The sequence below is a fragment of the Clavelina lepadiformis genome, chromosome 5 (genome assembly GCF_947623445.1).
Source record: "Clavelina lepadiformis chromosome 5, kaClaLepa1.1, whole genome shotgun sequence".
Classification (NCBI taxonomy): domain Eukaryota; kingdom Metazoa; phylum Chordata; class Ascidiacea; order Aplousobranchia; family Clavelinidae; genus Clavelina; species Clavelina lepadiformis.
The window spans coordinates 177,248-198,028 of record NC_135244.1 but is presented as its reverse complement, the minus strand read 5'-3'; the positions used below and the strand labels follow the sequence as shown (position 1 = coordinate 198,028).

At 43.3% G+C, this 20,781-nt stretch overlaps 2 protein-coding genes across 6 annotated transcripts; both read left to right on the top strand.

Moving 5' to 3' along the window:
- The first annotated feature begins 953 nt into the window (after positions 1-953).
- On the top strand, positions 954-3,722 carry LOC143458555 (leucine-rich repeat-containing protein 45-like). The gene is made up of 9 exons (XM_076955333.1): positions 954-1,344; positions 1,414-1,692; positions 1,779-1,903; positions 1,976-2,143; positions 2,218-2,377; positions 2,437-2,585; positions 2,641-2,923; positions 2,978-3,216; positions 3,285-3,722. The coding sequence occupies exons 1-9, from the start codon at positions 1,003-1,005 to the stop codon at positions 3,559-3,561; spliced, it is 2,022 nt and encodes a 673-aa protein (XP_076811448.1). The 5' UTR covers positions 954-1,002; the 3' UTR covers positions 3,562-3,722.
- Positions 3,723-7,576: 3,854 nt separating this feature from the next.
- LOC143458553 (CD109 antigen-like) lies at positions 7,577-19,409 on the top strand. Of its 5 annotated transcripts, none has more exons than XM_076955330.1 (35): positions 7,577-7,708; positions 7,838-7,995; positions 8,211-8,239; positions 8,364-8,535; positions 8,672-8,868; positions 8,950-9,074; positions 9,146-9,287; positions 9,351-9,581; positions 9,670-9,752; positions 9,821-9,980; positions 10,048-10,224; positions 10,310-10,510; positions 10,579-10,731; positions 10,792-10,908; positions 10,972-11,026; positions 13,442-13,598; positions 13,865-13,979; positions 14,057-14,170; positions 14,909-15,127; positions 15,185-15,326; positions 15,396-15,591; positions 15,649-15,955; positions 16,041-16,209; positions 16,282-16,496; positions 16,555-16,713; positions 16,795-16,970; positions 17,036-17,192; positions 17,248-17,353; positions 17,415-17,504; positions 17,877-18,062; positions 18,137-18,259; positions 18,319-18,511; positions 18,584-18,652; positions 18,723-18,910; positions 18,976-19,409. In XM_076955330.1, exons 1-35 carry the CDS (start codon positions 7,647-7,649, stop codon positions 19,212-19,214), a joined length of 5,382 nt encoding a protein of 1,793 aa, XP_076811445.1. In that variant the 5' UTR covers positions 7,577-7,646; the 3' UTR covers positions 19,215-19,409. The 5 variants fall into 5 exon arrangements, with proteins under 5 accessions (XP_076811445.1, XP_076811446.1, XP_076811443.1 ...); XM_076955331.1 differs by lacking the exon at positions 13,442-13,598 and adding an exon at positions 13,204-13,348; XM_076955328.1 differs by lacking the exon at positions 13,442-13,598 and adding an exon at positions 11,168-11,336.
- The last annotated feature ends 1,372 nt before the right edge of the window (positions 19,410-20,781 follow it).

Genomic DNA, 20,781 nt, shown 5'->3' with positions numbered 1-20,781 from the left:
ATTTCTTAAGAAGTTTTCTTTTATCATTTTTTATTTCTTCTTTGAGCACAGTTTTTCCTGATCCTGCAATATCCTAAGAGGAACCTCATAAACATCTTATAATCGTTCCGCTCGATTGGTGAAAGATAGGATTGGTTGTTTAAATCAACAAACATCACAGAAACCGTCAATTTTTGCAAATGATTTGAAAATACTTTTATGAATGATGAGACGTGAGAGCCTGGGCAGATACGGCGACCATGTGTTTCATATGACTGCCATGCATTTGAATTTTTTAAAGATGTGACGTAGGCTTATGTCAGCATAAACTCCCACATAGCCTAGGGCCTAGGCTATATGCCGATGCCGGTATATAGGCTAAATTAATAAGACAGTCAACTGGTTAACCAATTGAAAAGTTTTAAACGTCATAGGCCTAGTTACAAAATACTCACAACCCTGGACGCACGACATTCATCAACGTGCCGCCAAAATTTTGTCTTCTCGCCGACTTGTAATAAATAAATAAAGAAAAACCGTTTGTTTGAACGCTAAATTATAATAAATAAGGTTAAACTAAGGAGTGAAGCTTGCACGCAAAAGTTGTGTTATTGCACGCACGATTTCTCGTCGAACTTTTGTCTTCTCAAAAAGTAAATTGGTGCTTTTTAGAAAATATTTTTTTCTATTGGGAGATGCCTTTGTATACTATACCCCAACTACTCCCCAATCGTGACATCATTTGGTTGTGTACTTCTGCACTACACCATTTTTCTTTATGCCTCGTTAGAAATGAATATTTCAATGATACAATGTTAATAACAATTTTATTTTGCCCAAGTATCTTTCCAAACCTTGTTTTATTTCCACCTTTGAAAATTAGGGACTCATCAATTTGTATGTTAGTTTTATTTGTATGTCCTTTCTTGGAGATTAAGCCATGTCCTTTATGTTAAGAATTATTTAAATTAAAGATTTATTTATTTTTACAGGATCTTTGTAGCATCATGTGATTTCTATAAAATGGATGAATTTCGAACCCTTTTTCTTCGATTGTGCAAAGAGCATGGAGTGGATCCACAAGAGGGCATACTTCAGAGAATTCAAGAGATTTCTGCCGAGAACGCAGGATTTTTGGATTTGTCAAACAATACTCTGACTCTAGCGTCATGCGCGGTGCTGGGCAAAGTGCTGGCCCATGATCTGGCGTTCACGTCCGTGGTTTTGTCCGACTGCATGTTAAGTGAGGAAGGGGCCAAGCTCATTCTAAATGGTTTGTCAAAAAACACTGTTGTCAAGATTCTCGACCTTCGGGGGAATAACCTGCGACAGACCGCAGCAATAGCACTTGGAAGATATTTAAAGGTAGATTTTTAAGATATCAATGGATTATGAATTGTGGCTGATCTGGCTGTAAATCAATTTTTATCAAAGGAAAATCACAGCTTGCAAACCCTGTTGCTTGAGTGGAATTCGCTTGGTGTCTGGGAATCGGCTTTCACTGCATTTTGCGAAGGAGTTGCTTCAAACGTTACACTCAAGCACCTTGACCTTCGAAATAATCAGATTGATCACACAGGAGCGCAAGAACTATCACTTGCACTACGCAGCAATGCTACGTTGATGACCCTTGACCTGAGGTGGAATAACGTTGGATTGGTCGGGGGACGAAGCTTGTCAGAAGCTCTGCAGCAAAATGAGGGAGTGGTCAAGGTGTTAATTTGCGTTCAACTTTTAATGCATTCTTGCCAAGACCTACCTTTGGATATTTTCATGCTGCTCTGATTTCTTTGTAATAGATTGATGTTGCTGGCAACAACATACCAAGAGATGTTCTCGCATCGATTGAAGCATCGGCTTTGCACAATGAAGACCGAGCTCATATGACAATGGAACAACATCACAAGACAACAACACTGACCAAGTATTGTGATGTAATAATGGCCTGTGCACTGTCTTCGCTTGGATGAGATTTTCAAATATTTTTTGTTTCCAGTGAAATAGAATTTCTGAAGACAGAGAAGAAGAAGCAAATGATTAGTTTCATGGATGACCTTGAACTTGCTAAATCTCAACTTGATACAACAAACAAAAGCAGTTCAGTTAAAATTGGTCAGCTTCAGGTCGCCTTGGAAGAGCGGAAAGCAGCCTTGAATGCTCTCAGGTGATAAGCCACGGATGATCTTGCATCCAGTGTGGTGTTGCTGATTTGTGCATAGTTGCAACTTTTTCTCACAGAGCAAAGCTGGATATGAGCGAGGCATCGTTGACCTTGAGTGAGCAGAAAGCAAAAGAGCAAGTGGCGTTATTGGAATTGTCACGAAACGAAAATCTTGATCTTGCGAAGAACTATGAGAGCCAGATGAAGCGAGAGCGGGAAGAGAGGAGCAAGCAGGAGGTTGATTCCACTTCCTTGATATTCATTCAATATTCTACTTTAAAAAAATATTCCCTCAGGCCAAACTATCCAAAGAGCTTGAAGAAAATCTTGAGAAACTCCATGAGGCAGCCGCGACTGTTTCTGACCTGGAGAGAAGATGCAAGAACCAGCAAGACCAGATTCTTCTTCTAAAGGAGAACGTTGCCCAGCTTAAATCAGACCATCGGTATGCTCTTCCTCATCAAATATTTCTCGTGCTTTTCTAAAATCTCTTCGTGCAGCGTTGCTCTGAGCACTGCTGATGAGAGGCTAGCATCAGATCGTCACCGGATGCAGATGGAAGCGAGAGATCTCGAAGAAGTCCGGATGCGCGATGTGGAACGTCTTCGACTTGAAATGGAAGATGCGAAGAAGGCAGCGGAAGACCGTGTGGAGAAGATGAGATTATCTCGAGAGGCGTTCGCATCGGAGATCGCAGAAGTAAATAGGAGCATGGCGCAGGAGAGGTTGATCCACGACGATGAGATCAGGGAGCTTCGGAGGAAACTTAAGGAAGAGGAAAATGTATGATCTTATCTTTTTCTTGCTCCAACCCAACCTCACCATCCTCATATGTAGGTCCATGTCAATCAACTGCAGGAGAAGATTAAAAGTTTGATCAGCGAGAAATCTGAAATCCAAAAGAACATCTCAACGATGTCTTCGGACTTAGCCGCAGCAGAATCCTCCCGTTCTTCGTTGAACATCGAGATGGAAGGATTGCGTCGTACACTAGATGGCGTGAAGCGACAACTTGCGTCGAAGGATTCGGAACATGAGGCAGAACTGAGCAGAGTTCGCAGCGACCTGAAGAAAAGGTAAGCCACAACATCCTTGGAAGAAGATAAATGCTCTTGGACCTTTATCTCATCACTTCACTTTTTAGAATAATTCAACTCGAGGAAGACAACGCAGAAGTGACGTCATTACGCGGTAAATTGACGGAGATTGAGCGGAAATTTGCGGAAGAGAGTTCTGCGCATCGGGATGTGGTTCAGGAGAGGGATCGCACAATTGAGCGGATCACGGAGAATCTCCGCAGATGCGAGGCGGACGCGGAGAGGGCACGGGATGAGGAAATGAGGCGGGCCAGGGAGCTGCAGAGCGCGGTCCTCACTTACGTGCAGTCCACCCACAGATCAACATCACCAAGCCGCGTGTGATCGCATAGAAACATTATAACATTTTGCTCGAGATTTTTGGTATATTTTGACGTCACAATTAGGTATTTTTAACTGTTTGTTTGAAATGTTAGTAAAATGTGTTTTTCTTCACTTTGTTACGTCACAATGTTTTTTATACAAAATAGAAGTAGATCTTGTAACGACTGCCCATTGCTGCAACTTCCAACCTGAGGAGTTCATTTTATCGAAGGTTTTGCAGAATCTTGTTTTCAGCCAGTCTGTGCAGTTCGAGCTCAAGTCGTCATCGGTGCGCAGTGGAGCGTGGAGAACAACTTCCGGTGCGTACAGGCATATGACGTGGCACAAATGTAGGTCGCGTTTCAGAGTTCGACCTTCTGCAGAAGCGGAAATGTGTTTGTTCGGCTCAGCGATTTTTCTAGAACTGGCACCAACTTATTCAGAGAAAACTTTGTATTTCATATTCTGTCATAAACGATGGACGAATCATTATGTTTATGACGTCATAACAAAGTGTTGTATCATAAATTGACGTGGATTGCAAGATTCAACTCAATCAAACGTCATAAGCTGTTGCCAAGGTGACAGTGAACCGCGGAAGTCTTCGAGCAGTTGACAAATAAGTTGGCGTTGGAAGTTTTAATTCAAAATGAGAACTTTACTTCGTTGATGACGAAGAAAACACGGTTTATTGTGATGCAACAATAGACCAAAAGCAGACGCAGTTAGCTTGGAAAGTGTTCGTTTCCACAATTAGCCTGTAGTGTAACTAAATATATGAAATAAAAACAAGATCAGCTTAGGTTGGCAGTCTGGGTTCAACCAATTTGTGATCCCTCCACTCCAGCATGAGCTTCATGAGATGCGCCGAGTCGGCCGAGAATTGAGCGACGGTATAAGTATACAGTATATATATATATAAGCGGTATAAGAGGCAACTATGTGGAGTGAGTGCGTGGACAGGTTGAGGTTTTTGTGTTTGCGATCTTGAATATTCAGCCGACAGCATTCATTCCTTGTTTTCGCCCCGATTGAGGAAGGGCGCCGTGCCCAAGGCAGGGGAAAGCCCGGATATGCGGAGGCGATGATGTCATAGAAGTACAAAGAATTTTTGTCGAATTCTCGTTCCTCAAAAATCTTCGAAGTCGCTTCCATAGAACTTTGCTGGCCCGAGGCCGATTCTTCGAACTTTTAGGACCGGGCGGAAAAGTGAAAATGACCACATTCCACGACTTCTAAATGACGCGAATTTGATTAGAAATATGTTTTATTGAAGAAAAACTGTTTATAAACGATTTGCCTTATTGCTGCCTGAATACGCGCCTATTGTCGTTACATTAATGTGAATACATTCAATGCATGTTGGTTTGCATCTAAGTAATTTGCGACCTGTAAATTGCGATTACGGGCCCGGCCACTGACGTATTTGGGGGTTATTGTGTCATTTTCCCCTCACCAGCTCAACTTTGGGCCACCGGCCTAATTACGTTTTTATTTCTTTTTGTTTTTTATCGCTTTTCAGATGATTTTTTTTAACCCCCCCCCCCCCCTCCCATCAGCGCAATCCAGAATAGGCGTACGTCATCGATCAATATCTTTTGCAACTAACCTGATTGAAACCCGTTCTTGTTCTTCTTTGTGACGTAATGTTTTTTGATTAGTTCGGAATTGTCCATTTTTTCGCAAAGAAACGTCGCAGCAATATAAAACGCGCGCGCAACATGTTTCTGCAAAATTTCTTTCATAGATTTGCGCAGCTCATGTCGCATTATGACGTCAGGCATGCCATCTAGGCATGCTCTTTATTTTAAAACGCTGACGTATGGCACGTAATAAAAGGTTTTGTTAAAGCGTTGGAATGGAACAATCTTTGCCATTATTTACGTCACAAAGACCGGAAATATGCTGTAGGTCAGAGAGCATGACGCAGATGAGGTGATTATTGACGAGGTTTAGATTTTGGAGGTTGACGCTTTGTGACCGTATAATGTGTGCGTTGTTGTTTCTATAACGACAAAATTAGTGTATTGACTGAACTAAACAAACCGATCTTTGATTTATTTCGTGTCTTCTTCGATCCGATGAAAACTTCCTCGATGTCGACCGAAGAAATCTTTTCAATTTTGCCTAGATTACTCATTCTTTTATAAAAAGTTTCGAGCTAGACCCATCTCGTAATTGGTCAGTTGTTCATTAAGTTTTGACACAAATCAAGGCTGTTATACTTGTTTTAAACAATTTTAATCGAACAAAGACTGAATTTTCCACATGTAGATAAGTCAACAACGGAATTGCATTTCACTGCTAACTTTCAAAATTTAAAAACAGTCATTTAATTTTGTAAACAAACGTCGTTCTTAAAACCAACGCAACAGTTCAACGATTGCGTACAAGCAAATGAACTCAGTTCTAAGTTTGACAACTTTGACTTGGTGCAAAACTATGAACTTATTATTTTTTGGAAATAGGCCTGTAAAGTTTCCTATGGATGCTTTCAGGAGCGGCCTTAGCAAGTGCGGGGTCCAATACAAGAACTGGTGAGTGGGGATTCATTGTCGATTTTGAATAACTTTTTGTAGCAGTGACAATAAGGACAGCGTTAACCAAACACAGCATCAACACTTTGCAAATCAGGCTCCATCAAAGATTTGCTTCGTAATTTTCACCAAAACATTTTCTTTCGAGAACAAATTGAAAAATATCACTTTGATTTGGGCAAAATTAAAGCTACGTCGTTAATTTTGTTTTGGTGCGAAGCAGCGGGGACCAACGCGGTCGGCCGGTGGCATTCGCCCAAAGCCGCTCTAGATGCTTTTTTAACAAAACTAAGAAATTTTGTTCTATTGCCTTGAGTGAAACAAATCTATAAAAATTTATCGTCCTAATGAACTCCATACTGCTTTTTGGTGAACAAAAGTGGAAATTACCTTAAAAGTTTAGCATTAAAGGGCCGCTTGGGCCTTATTGTCAATCTCAAATCAGAAAAACGCCAATTTCAATTTCATAAGGAATTACGATGATATATTACCTCAGTACTGATTTGTCAAAATATTTGTCAAAATTTTGCAAGCTTCACTCAAACACCCAAATCCCATCAAGTGACGTAATAGAAGCGGGATGGTTTGGTCACAAAGCTTTGAGCTCTAAGTAAAGAGAAAGACGTGATGAGTTGTTTGTATGTTTTTTTTTACATGGACCCGCTTGAGTTGGGGATCAATAACATAACTCAGCATGGACAGATAGAGGGTTTGTTTGGGTTAACCTAAACAGTCTGTCAGCACAAATGGGGCAACGCTGTTTGTGTTGGATGTTTTTAGTTAGACTTGGCTGTGGATTACGCATTATGATAAGTTATCCTGTATTATATGCTGGATGCAATATTGGGGACTTGTGCAGAAGTGCACCAACAGATGACGTCATACTTTGAGTAGTTAGGTCTAGTATGCAATTTAAGCATTCTGTGGTTGTACACTTCTGCGCTAGACCCGTCTTGACTTTCAGACATTTATGTTTGTTGTAATTTAAATATTAGCTGCGTCATTTGCTCAGTTGTGCTGGTACGACCTTAGAATTGTGATGAGGTTTATGTTGTCAAATCGAACAAATCTGTTTGGCCTAAGAAAAGGATAAGTTTTACTTGAGTTGGGTAGTTAGCTAACCATGGTTTTGCAGCCTATATCTGATTGTAGGCCTAATTGCAATCACAATATTTTGAACTTGCAAAGTCATCTTGTCATCATTGACTTCAGATGAAATTTGACAAGTGAAATATTTTGGCTCATCTTTACTTTATGCTAAAATTATGTACTACAGATATAGGCATGGTCTGAAAACATTTATAAAAATGATGTATAGAATCAGTATGTACATGGCAGTAAGAGCAATAGGGTGTCGTGTTATGTTAGCAGCCTGGGAGGTTTGTCAAGAATGAACACAAGTAGACCTTTTACTTGATCTGTTAATACAAGTGTTTTCAAGGATCATTCATGCCTATATACTCTGACTTGCTGAACTGTTTCAAGTGTTTTTAAACTTGTTGAATTTTTGTGAAATTTGTAAAGTTTTTCGTGCGTTGTTTTTCAGAGTAGGCAAAGTGCTGCTACATTATGTGGTTGTGGTTATCATTGCTTTGTTTTTCTTTTGTATTTCCACAAACACTTGCTGAAAAGTGAGTTAACTAGTTTATTCTTACATTATCTGTAAATAGTATGATTATGATGACACAACGCTAAAAAGTTTTGAGATTTTTTGATTTGAAAAAAATATTAATACTAAACACATAAATTTGTTGCTGCAGCACCTACAGTGTTTACATACCAAAATATGTACGACCGGGTTTCAATATAACATTGACTGTTTCAATCTTACGAGCTGGTAATCCTCTTAATCTGAGCACAATTTTTCAAGCTTCTGATGGACATTTCACTCTTCAATCCAGTGACAGAATTGAGAGTGGTGCGTTGATAAATAATTTCGAAATATGTGAATTTATTTTTGTTAGTCTCGTTTATTTTTACTTTTTTAATTTTACTCCAAATTTTCTCCTACATGTACATTTTTGGCTAATGGCTGACAAATTTTTAGTCATTAAGAGCTCCTAGGTTAGTCGGCCAAATGTCTACCCCCGTGTTTAGATGCTTCTCTTTCAGCATAACTGTCATTTTTTGCAGGGACAAGCTCCAGAATTCAGCTTGGAGCAGTAAGTTGAAAATTCGTTTTCACGGAAAAAATATTGTTCAATTAATTAACTTTTAAAAAACAGTTGATACCGAATAATGTTTTTTGAGAAACAAACTTAAAGTAAATCCAAGTCAAAATTTTAGCTTCCCATCGGTTATGATGGTAGCACCAGCTTTTCAATGAATCTCACGGCCGTGGATCCTGTGACTGGTGATGAAGTTTTTTCTAATTCAACCGGTGATTTTTCATTTGCCTCCAAAGCTTTGTCAATATATATACAAACAGACAAAGCGATTTACCAACCTGGCCAAACCAGTAAGTTATATTTCAAGTTTATGGCCAAGTATGAGTGAAATCGCTAAAGATTCGCTATTCACATTCGCGATTCGCTATCGCTATTCACACTGCACCTTCTGTTTTTGTCAAATATCTAAAAAATTATCCATTTTAGTTAAATTTCGTGGAATTTGTCTGAAACCTGACCTTCGACCTTTGACTGGGGAAGTCAGGTACCAAGTTCAAGATCCTAACGACAACATCGTCTTGCTCGAAGATGATGTTTTTCTGTCACACGGTGTTGCTGGTGGGGAATTGGAGCTTAACAAAGACGCGGTTGTTGGAAATTGGAAAATCGCTTTCTTCGCAAACGTTCGCTTCTTCCAATATATTTTCATCGAATTTGTAAGAATTGATTTTATTCACTTGAACATTTGTTATGAAATAATGCAGGATTACAAAGAGTCATTGTCGGTTGAAGTGAAAAGTTACAAACTTCCCAAGTTCAAGGTTGAAGTTGAAGTCCCATCATACATTTACCCGGGTTCAGATGGGTTCAATGTCAAGTTGAAAGCTACGTCAGTAAAACAATGAGTTGGTTGTTTAGTGCAAATTAAATGTTGACAAGCTCATTGTATATGCGTGGCAGGTACACTTACGGCAAGCCTGTGAAAGGGACTGGCCGCCTCCAGATAAGATTGCAACATCCGTATTACTACTTCGGCCCACCAGTGCATTCTGTGCTGGGATCGACCGCGCCACAACCAAACACAATATTCAAGTCGTTTGAGGTTGGTGCGATTGATGGTTCTTATCTTGCTGAAGCAATGCGTTATATAAGATTTCTTTTGCAGGCGTTCGATGGCTCGGAGGAAGTCCACATCACACAGTCCGAGGTGACGAATGATCTTGGGTGGGGAGGAGAAATAGAACAAAAGATTGTTGTCATCGGAGTCGTCACAGAAACCTTGACATCGACCACTTTCAATGAAACTGTTGAATTTGACGTGAAATCAACAAATATCAAGTTGGAAGCCCTGTACAAGCCCGATACCATCAAACCAGGGTTAAACTACACGGCATATGTGAGCTGCTTGTTTAAAATATTAATTGATTAAAACAATTTGTGCAATGTTTGGTTCTCTCTCTTATATCTCTGTTTGATCCTCTCAGATAAAAGTCGGTGAACAAGATGGGAAAGTTTTGACGGAGGAAGATCGGAGAAATAACCCTCTTGAGGTTGAGCTTGTATACAGGTTTGTTGCCTAATGAACCTTCTATTATCCTTGATTTCTGATTGGTGGATGTTTTACGTGTCATGCAGATACCCGCGCGGGCACAGACTCCCAGAAGACACAACTGAACCATCTCCGTGGTACAGTCCATCTCGTGAAGAAAAACTTAACTTTACTTTGCCACCAGATGGCATTGTTACCTTAACACTGCAAGCAAAGAACGACGAGTTTGAAACATTAACAGTCAGGGTGAGTCTTTGCTACAGTCAGTCATTGGCCTCCACATAATCTGATGTTGCTTCATCTTCCATGGCAGCCTTACACACAAGCAATATCTGGCTACAAGTACAGTAACGAGTGGACGGCCAATCGTGCCCAATCCCCCTCCAACACCTATCTTCAAATCAGCACGGATGAAAGCACAGTCGCACCAGGGAGTGTGGTTCTGGTCAACATCCGTAGCACAGAGGAGATTTCTTCAATGAGAATTTTGGTGACTTGTTTTTTGTAAAACACTTGCATAAAATTTGCAAGAATTAAAAACGCAAAAGTTTTTAAATTTCTACTCTTATTGTCAGGTGATTTCCCGCGGTGAAATTTACAAGGAAACAAGCTACACAGCGCCATCTGGTGTTGCATCAAACAGCCATATCTATGAACTCGATGTAACCCATGAAATGATCCCAAATGTCCAAGTGCTTGCATCGTATGTGAGGAGCGACGGCGAAATTGTCGCAGATTTCACAAAACTCACCGTCTCCGTTGCTCTAGAAAATCAGGTCTGTGGATCAGTTTCTTCAAATTTTTTCTTCGAACTATTTTTCAAACAATTCATCTCCACCACCAGGTCACCATGAGCAGCTCGGCCATGACCGTCGATGCAGGCGATGACGTCAGCATCCGAGTACAAACGTCATCTCAAGGATCCTACGTCGGATTGAGAGCGATCGACCAAAGCGTTCTACTCCTCAAATCAGGAAATGACATCACAAAAGAGAGGGTGAGGTCATAATTGCTTTCGTTTGTATTGAAGTTTCCTTTAACTTAATTTTGTTGGAAGGTGGCGAATGACTTGAACGATTATTCCGTGTCGTCGCCTGATTACGACGATGGTTGGAACTGGGGTTGCTTTTACCCGATACCATCAGGGGCAAAGGATGCAAATGACGTGTTCAAGGTAAATTCTCATCATCTCTGCATAGAATCGCCATCATTGAGGTTTGTTTGTCTTTCTTTGCAGAAGGCCGGGATGATTGTTCTCACCGACGCTCTGCTCTTTGAGTCCGACAGTGACGGTGAGTTTATACATTGCCATGAACATCTTAATGGAATAATCTGCTGATGTTGGTTTTACTGCGAGCAAAGTTTGACGAACCTGCCTTGGTAGAATGACGTGTGTGGAGGCTGTTGAAAGCATTCATGTTGTGTTTGTGCAGAGCATCCTGCATATATGTTTAAGAATGTGGGAGTGGCCGAGAATGTAAACCCCGGGGATGAATTTATGAAAAGCCTTGAGATTGCAGCCAGCTCTAACACGGAGCCCCACGTGTCCAGTGCGAGGAAATATTTCCCTGAGACCTGGCTATGGGGAGAGACACTTGCAGGGTACAGGGTGGGGGTGTGGCATGGGTTTGTTCGTTGTGGGGGTGTGGCATGGGTTTGTTCGTTGTGGGGGTGTGGCATGGGTTTGTTCGCTGTGGGATGTGCGGTATATTGTGCCTCGGTCTGGTGTGCTAGTTTAAACTTTTTAGAAATATATAAACCACCCTGTTCCCTGATTTAAACTTGTATCAGACGCTGGATTTTTACTTTGGGTGGTTTTCAGTTGATTATCTTGTTTCTGACGATAACTGGGCGGAGATTGCGGACAGTGCGGTCAGTGGCAATGGCATCGTGCTACAGTCGGACAGTTCAAACCCAGAGAGAAGCAAAATTTTGAAGGTTAGACAGAATTTCCCAGAGACCTGGTTATGGTCCAGCTTCAGCGCAGGGTGAGGGTTCAGGCCACATCGTAATTTTCCTCGAATTTTTTGTTTAATATTTTTCATTTTGTTTGAAGTTACTTGCGAAAGAAAATATTATTATTATGTTGGATGAGGTGACAGGTTATGTAGATTCTGGAGCTTTGTTGATCAGATCATCCAGTTTAGTTCCATCTTCTCTGCTTAAACTTTGCCTAAAAAGTTGTGTTTTTTGTAAATTTCAAATGTTCCAACTTTTCTTGAATCACCTTGACACTGAAATGCGTTGACGTCTAACACAAACATCCTAGATTGCTGCCTATTGTACGTTGCAGTAGGATGAATTGCCAAATTGGAACCTGTCGAAATAGTAGAGAAGACCACAACCAAATGATTGTTCACGCTTCCCAATATGTGTCATGCTGGCCGTGTAATGAAAACTTGCAGAGATATTTTCACAGTTTCTTAGCTTTGTAGTTTTTCATACTTTGCTGGTTTAAGTTGGTTCTTGCTCATTTCAACATTCTCTTCGTTTTGGGTTTTCGTTGCTCCGATAATCACAACATTGTTTCATTTCTATGTCCAAATTGTTTCACACATGATAATTCTCAATTGACTCTGAGAATTTGTTTCCCAGATTATTAATTCTGGGTTCACAATCCTGGAAGTTAAAGAACGGTTCACAATTGTTAGATGCATTGTGATGTTGCAAAACCGATTCTGAGTTTTTTTTTGTAAATTTTTCGTTAATTTTTTTCCCAAATTAAGTTTGTTTTTGGTTTAAATTTTATCTCCATTTAATCAATTTTGAGGGGAATTGAAACTTTGTTGAAAAATCACATTTAATTGTGAAAGATCTTGGTGAGGACGGCAGCATTTTGAGCACAAATGAAGGTTGTGATGCAAAACCAGCATTGATGGCTGTCATAGTTGTGTAAAATATGAGACTGTGACAGACACTTTGTATAAAGTTGAGTTGGTGGCTCACTTCTGCTCAAGAGCAAAACAGTCTCTGCTCTTCGATTTGATTCTTATTTTATGCAGGTTACGGTGGTTACGGCGTTTACTATGGTTTCGCGCTCGATGATGAAGCCCCACTTTATGATGTGGCATTCAATGAAGTTTCAGTCACATCAGTACAAAAACAATCGCCGCCGACACCGAGAAGTTATTTCCCGGAGACTTGGCTGTGGACAGAGGACATATCGGGGTACTTCTTGCATGTCCATTTTCACCACGCTAACCCCAGCATGTGGTGGGTGGGAACATCGTCCTATCACTAAAACCAATAAGCCTGCAGCTGTGAAATTTTTGTTTTATTTTCGGCCAAATCGAAACATCATAACCGTCACAAACTTTCACTTCAAATTAAGCCGAGTGCACAGACATACAGTGAGGCAGCCACGTGAGGGCGCAGTCAGGATGATATTAGATTTGTATCAGGTAGAGCACTTCTGGAAGAATAAGAAAGCTCACAACAATTTGTTCAAGTTGTTTATTTTCGTTACCAGACCCGATCTACCCTGACATAATACTTTTCGCTGCTGAGTCCAAGCCACAGGATATAGCGCCAGAAGTGGTCACTCCATATTCTTCTGAAAGTCGAGTTAGAAGTTATTTCCCTGAAACTTGGTTGTGGGAAGGACAGATGAGCCGGTATAAGTGTGTGCCTGCTCACCCTTGCACCTTGTATGCTTGCTGAGCCTTGCATGACCCTGCATGCTCTGATTTGAGCAAATTTCTTTCCAGTGTACGGGCCTGTCTTGTTTGCTCGCTTTAAATTTGAGGATATCGTGCCAGCAGTTGCTGAGGTGGCGCCGGTCCGTCGAGAGCGGGGCCGCAGTCAACCACAGAAGCCTCGAAGCTATTTTCCAGAAACTTGGTTATGGGACGGCAAATTGTCAGGGTATTCCCCAAAACCCATCCACATTTGACTGATCACATAATTTCACGACATCGTTAGACATCGTGTACCCAATCACGCATTGCATGAGCTCGCATTAACACCATCGCTCCACTTTATTTCTTTGACTTTGCATGATGCGCGATTGATGAATTATTTTGATCGTAGATTGCCGTCGAATATAATCCTCGTTTACTGCGATTAACAAAGTTGTATTTCAGTGACGTCATCTGCTCAACCTGAAACTTCAACGTTTATTTTTTGAACAGCGAGAATGGTTCCGCGATTTTCAACACATCGGCCCCGGACACGATCACTTCATGGATTCTGAGCGCGTTCTCGGTCTCGGACCAACATGGACTTGGGCTGGCCGACACCATGCAGGTCCGTCTTGTGGCGTGGCAGCATGTCAGCGTGGTTGTCGCCGCAATAACTCATCGTGGCGTTATGTGTTTTTTTAGATCACGGTCTTCAGAAAGTTCTTTGTCAATCTGAACCTTCCGTTAAAAATAACCCGCGGCGAGATAATCGTGGTGCAGGCCATCGTCTTCAATTACCTGGAAACTGAACTGCAGGTGAGTCGCCATCTTGGCTCAGCCTACTGGAGCTGGCATTAATTAAAACCTTCACTTAACTACGATGTAGGAACAAATTGCATAACTTTGACGCATGTAGTCGGTTGCTGTGAAAGCAGCTTGCTCTGTTTCTTTGCGTCTCTCCACTTCTGGGTCAGGTGATGACGTCAACTTAGTTGCTGTTACGTCATCGTTTCAAAGACAATCGTTCTCAGGTTGTAAGGCAGCGGACAACTTCCGTCGTACGTTACCTTTGTGCCGCAGATAAACGCACCGTTGCCTTTGTTTACGCTTGTGTTTGTAATCTCGCTCGTTTTAATTGTGCGCTCGTATTAATTGTGCGCTCAAGCTCATTATTTAGGTTTTCCACTTCATCGAGTTATCTGTCCCAACAAGCGCCACGTCTGACATGACAAAGTTGTTGTTAAAATGTGTTTATTGATGAACTCTCGTTGAAAAGGTTGAACAAAAGACGAACCAACTCTACTTCCGTATTCACATGACACTACCCGCTAGTGCAGTGTTATCAAAATTACCAAAATTATCCAACAAACCAAGATATCTCTTGCGAGTTGCGACCCCTACTTTTAAGGCGAATAGCCGTCGCAAAAAATATGACCTATGCCCAATTATTTAAGGTAAATTAATTGGCTTGCGGACTCACAAAAATCTTAAGTGGACTCGGGGTTGAGACACAGTGCGCTAGTGCGTGACCGTGATTTCCTATTTCTTGTGAAGGTTCAATTAAGGTTGGCTGAGTCCGACAAATTTGAGCTCCTGATCCCCGGCGATGACGTTGATGTGGCCGGCCCGGATCGCTTGCTAACCCTCCCACCCGATGGCGCAGTTTCGGTGAAGTTCCCCGTTCGAATGACTACGCTTGGGGAAGTCCCTATCACGGTTTCGGCAGTTTCAGAATTGGCCGGGGACGCTTTGACGAGAAATGTTTACGTCAGGGTAAGTCAGCAAGTTTTTAATGCGTACGTGCTGGCATCTGATTGGTCGATTGTTCAGCCGGAAGGAGTGAGGCAGTGTTACTCGACGTCAACACTGATCAGCTTAGAGTCCGAAGATGAAGACTTCAGCGAAGGCCTCGAAGTGCGGCTTCCTCAAGGGATGGTCGAAGGATCAGAAAACGTGAAAATGCTCATCTATGGTGGGACAATTATGACTCCTGCGATAATTACTGACATTTTGGTATTATGACGTAACTGTCTGTTTCCAGGCGACATACTGGGTAGTACGATGAGCAACTTGGGGAGGTTATTGACGACCCCGTATGGGTGCGGGGAACAGAATATGCTGGGGTTCGCCCCCGATGTATTTGTTACTCTCTACCTCCACCGAGCGGGCATCCTTGACGCTGAGACGAGGGCGAGGGCATACAAGCACTTCCACGACGGCTACATGCGCGAGCTACAGTGAGTTGTGGTGTGCTGGCTTGCATGTGCCCATTAACTACGTGCTTTGTCCGGCAGGTACAAGCACAGCGACGGCTCGTACAGCGCGTTCGGCGAGAGGGACCCGTCTGGCAGCACCTGGCTCACCGCCTTCGTCGCCAAATGCTTCATATTTGCCCGGGAGCTCAGACCGAACCTGGTCGAGGAACGGATCATCGCCCAAGCTCTGAGCTTCCTCGTGTCCCAGCAGAACCCGGACGGGACGTTCCGAGAACCCGGCAAGGTGCTCCACGCGGACATGCAAGGTCGCGTGTCCAGTCCTCTGACTATGACCGCCTATGTGCTCATTATGATGAAAGAGACCGGTTACCCAATCAAAAATAAGGTAAAGTTCCAATTACATAATGAGTCCAATGACATTCTACAAATGATATGTGACGTCATCGTTGTTATTATGACCTCATGAACAGGCAGTTCAAGAAGCGTCGGATTCAGCTCGAAGATTCTTGGAAGCAAACTTGGAGGAAATTACGTCGGACCAATACGCGCTGTCCCTGGTCACGTACGCACTTCACGTGTCGGAGAGTTCGCGCGCGTCCGACGCCCTGGTCGCCCTCGAAGCTCTCGCCACCACTGAAGGTCGCGCGCATTCGCGAAAGTGACGTTTGTGGAGACGACGACTCGCGCCAACGTTGATATTTTTACGCTCAGATGGTTACAAGTACTGGCACGACACCAGCGTGGATGCGTCGACGTACAGCGAGAGATGGCGCCCCCCGTACCAGCACGCCCCCACCAACGACATAGAGATGACGTCATACGCTCTGCTCACTTACGCAAGGAAGGGTGACGTAGGTTCCGCCATCCCCGTCATCAGGTGGCTGACGTCAAAACAGAATGAGCTCGGCGGGTATTCTTCAACGCAGGTTTGTTGCCATTGTGACGTAATCCAAACACAGATCCTGGAATCGCGATTGGTTGCAGGACACGGTGATAGCGGTCCAGGCGATGGCGCAGATCGCGAGCTTGTTCAACGCAGGGACGGAGAAGCTGACAATTAAGCTCGCCCACTCCCATGTCGACCCGTTCTCGGCCTCGCTCTCCATCGACCAATCAAACTCTGTCGTGGTCAACACTGTCCTGGTGAGTTTCTCGCTCACTCGATTTGTTTGTCTTTGCTGACTCGGCTGGTCATATTGAAGAGTCACCTGGTCCTTCCTCTAGGTGCCGCCCCAGAACGGAGTCATTGTTGTGTCGGCGGAAGGGGTCGGTGTCGGTGTCGCACAGTTGACTGTTTGCTACAACATCCCGGATGCCCCGTTCGACAACGAACCCTTCGACTGCTCCGTCACCCACAAGAACGAGGGAATCCAGTCCGCCCGTGTCAAGTTCTGCTGCAAGTGAGCAGCTTTCTAGCGTTTTTGCTCTATTTCTGGTTTCCAGTCACTAAAAAGTTTCTCTTCAGTTCCAAGCCAGACAAGACAAGCGCCACTGGCATGTTCCTCCAGGAGGTCGGACTCTTCAACGGATTCACGGTGGATGTTGAGGCCGAGAAAGCGAGAAACCCGTCGGCGCAGCTCATAGAACTGGACGACCAAAAAGTCAACCTCTACTTCGACAGGGTGAGTTGCTTGGATGAGATCCATGCGAGCCATATCTGACCTTGCCTTATTACAGCTGAGTCCTCGCGAGGAGTTGTGCTCGGAGCTGGAATTTCTTCGTTTTGCCGAAGTCGGGGAGGTGAAGCCCGCCACCATGGTTGCGTCTGATTATTACAAACCTGGTAAGACCCTTCAGCCCACTTCTGTTACGTCATCAACTTTTAAACTTTGTTTCTGTCACAGCTGAGCGTGTGGTCAGGCAGCTCGACATCCAAGCGATGTCCGACGCCGGCGCCTGCGATGTCTGCGCCTCTGACTGCGCCGGATGCCCAGGTAACGGGAACGGAAGCAGCAAAACACAACCTTTGACCCTTCACGTCATCACCTTCCTTTTTCTACTAACTGCACTTCTGGTTTGAGACTAACACCTCATGTCACGTGATACCATTGTCAGCGATCGGGCAAAGTACTGCCGCTAGATGTCGCTCGTGTTACTTTTTATTTGTATCAGTGCGCTTAAATTGTTCTTTGTGTTTTACCTGCGACCTTGTGAATAAATTCTGTATATTTCATTTATCATCGTCTTATTCCATGGAAACTAACCTGAAGATCCACCCTCACTAGTTGGAATCTAATAAAATCTTCATAATCGTGACGTCACTCGAATTTATCGGCCCTAACCTCGCACCGAGGCCTCTCTTTCAGGCGCAGTGCTTAGCGAGTGGCGCCCGTATCCACCTTGCGGACAGTTTTGTGGGATCGAACTAGTGACTAGAGTGCGCGAGTGTATCGACCCGATATCAAACCAGGTGGTTCCCCCCATTCAATGCGGTGTGACGTCACTTCCGTCGGAAACAATGGAGTGTTCAAACCACAACTTTCCTTGTCCGGGTAAGAGCGTTCATGTTATTCGATGTTTATGCCACTGATGTCACTCCACAGACATCATACAAGCTTGTTGTTAGATTTCCATGACGGCCTGTGGCTCGGCGCCTCATTTCTTTTCACGCCACAACTCCAGATCGGAGTCCGCGAGCGACGCTGCGAGATTCACGGACGACCACGCTCTTCGGACACCGACGTTCCCGGTGAGTCATTCATTATCGTTCGACCGCTAGATCGACTTTTCATCGAAATCTCAATGAAGGGGTCGTTCTGGACGGATCATCGCAGCAGTTCATCAACTGTGACGTATTTGAGGGATTCCCCTCGACCGGTTTCACCATCTCGGTCCTCCTCAAACCCGACACCGCCTTCAGCGTAAGCGGCAAACCGGTCACTCTATTCGCTCTCGGCGCGAAAAATCGCGTCCCTCTGTTCATCGTAGAAAAGCTGTGGTGGTGAGTTGGCGTTCTGTGTCGTCACATACACGTATATAGGTCACATACGATGACGTCACATGCTTGTTTCAGGAAGAACCAGCTGAGTGTTTCGATAAACTTCGGGAGGCGCCGTTACAGAGTGAGGCACGTGCCCAGCAGGTTGGTGCCGGTTATACCTCTGTGTCTCCATAGCAACGTATATTGGTGTCTTACTATTACGCATGCGCAGAAAACTGCTTTTGAATCAGTGGAACCACGTGGTTGTGACGTGGAATGAGGAAGATGGCGCGATGTTGTTTGTAAACGGGGAGGAAGAAGGTCGTTCCAGCGAAACTTCATCGCGTCGTGTATCGGACTACTCGAGCAAAATGAAATTTTATCTGGGACGAAACAACTTCGGAAGTTCATGGAGAAAAGGTTATTAGATGTTTGTGTAATGCGTTGAGAATTTATCGTCAACGCTACTTCCTTTCTGTCTACAGGTTTCTACAAGGGGGCGCTCTCAAGCTTCATGTACTGGTCGGAGGTAATTAGCAAAGGTCAGGTGGGTTCACTTTACAAATTCTTTGAGGAAATCCTTCCAAGAAACAATTCCTCCTTGGTATTGTCTCTCTCCCATCTCCGGTTAATCTCCCCCATGTCTGTGTCGTCATGCTTCATTGAACCTGCGTCACTATCCGATATCCAAGCGAGAAGCGCGGCAATTGCTGAGCATTGTTGACGAACAATCGACTGTTCCAGAATATCCAAGTTTTGTTGTTTTTGTTTTATTTCATTCGCATTTCATCGACCGATAACACTTCATCGTGATTCTGTGTCCAACATGAAATCGTGTTTAAAGTTCTGAGACTTATTTTAATCATCGGTCATCGCTTTGACTCTTTCGATTTCGTATCTGGTGACTCTAAGTAGTCGCGTCCGCATCCATTTCACAGCAATACATCCACCTGCAAGCAAATACCCGAGTTTTGCTGGTCGAGCTCAGGCAGTTAGATTGTAGGCTTGAGGGAGTTTTCGGAAAGACAGAAAGCGGAAACAGGCAACTTATAGGGATCAGGGGGGTCGAGTACCGCAAAGTAACATCCAAAAACATCGCCATAGCGAAGATGGATGCAAGGTCGGCAAGTTACGCATCCACTGCAGTTGGTGGATATTAAGCTTATACTAGGCACAGAATGCTGCAGTATGTCTAACTTACATGTAACTTTAACTCCGACGAAAAGGCGGGAAATATGAGCGACGTCATATTGACCTTTCCCGCATAGTCAGTCAGCAGGCTGGTAGAAAAATATGATCCCATCAATTACGTTACTGGCCATAGAGGCAAAACAAATGGGATCGAGGTTGAGGAGAAGGAAAATCTTCAGTGACATCATAATCAGCCATTACAAGATCTTATTTCTACCATCTGCAAATTAACCGTGGTTGCGTTAACTAGGTACTAGATGCTCTCGTAGTAGAGCTGGTCATCGTCGTCTGCTGGCTGGTTTCAACCACAGACATGCGGCCAACACATTCCTCTGAGAATGCAAGCAGTTGTGGCTTTATACAGTGTTCTGTAGAAGTAACTTCTCATTTATGGTACTCATTATAATTGTATAGTAACAAGCAGGGCGCTTATGCCGTGCATGGGATGTAGCCCATTGCACATAATGGTTTCACCCAAGTTTGAAACTGTTCCCAAAAGAAACAACAAAAGCAAATTTATTTTTTGCCAAAGACAGTTTTGCGACAGTGTATAGCACTATAACACCTCGCAGCCGAGCATAGCAATGCTCATAGGTGGGCAGTACCGCGGTACTCTAGCTACCGAATCTCTGTACCGAGTTACTGTTTTCAAGAAATTTCTTTTGGTTCCGGTACTCGGTACTTTTCACGTGATAATCTCAAAATTTTAACAAATTTGTTTTCAAAAATACATGTTAATTAATTAATCCTTAATACTAATGTTTCCATTTGTTGATTTTTTTTAATCTAGAAATGTCATGTAAAATTGCAAGCGATTAACGTCACATATGTTTTGACCTGGAGTAACCTTTACAGGGGACGTAATTGCGGCAAACATTGCATTTGTAACAGCATACTTTACACAAAAAGTGCCGGTACCGACAAAGTACCAAACTGCTTTTTTAAAATATTACCGAATACAGGAACCGTCGATATTTGTTGCCAAGTACCGGTACCGTTACCGACGGTACTTTCAAAGTAACGACTGCCCACCTCTGGAAATACAGTAAATTTTCAAGTAAATTGCTACTCTTCTAATCGCACAACTATCTTATGAGATG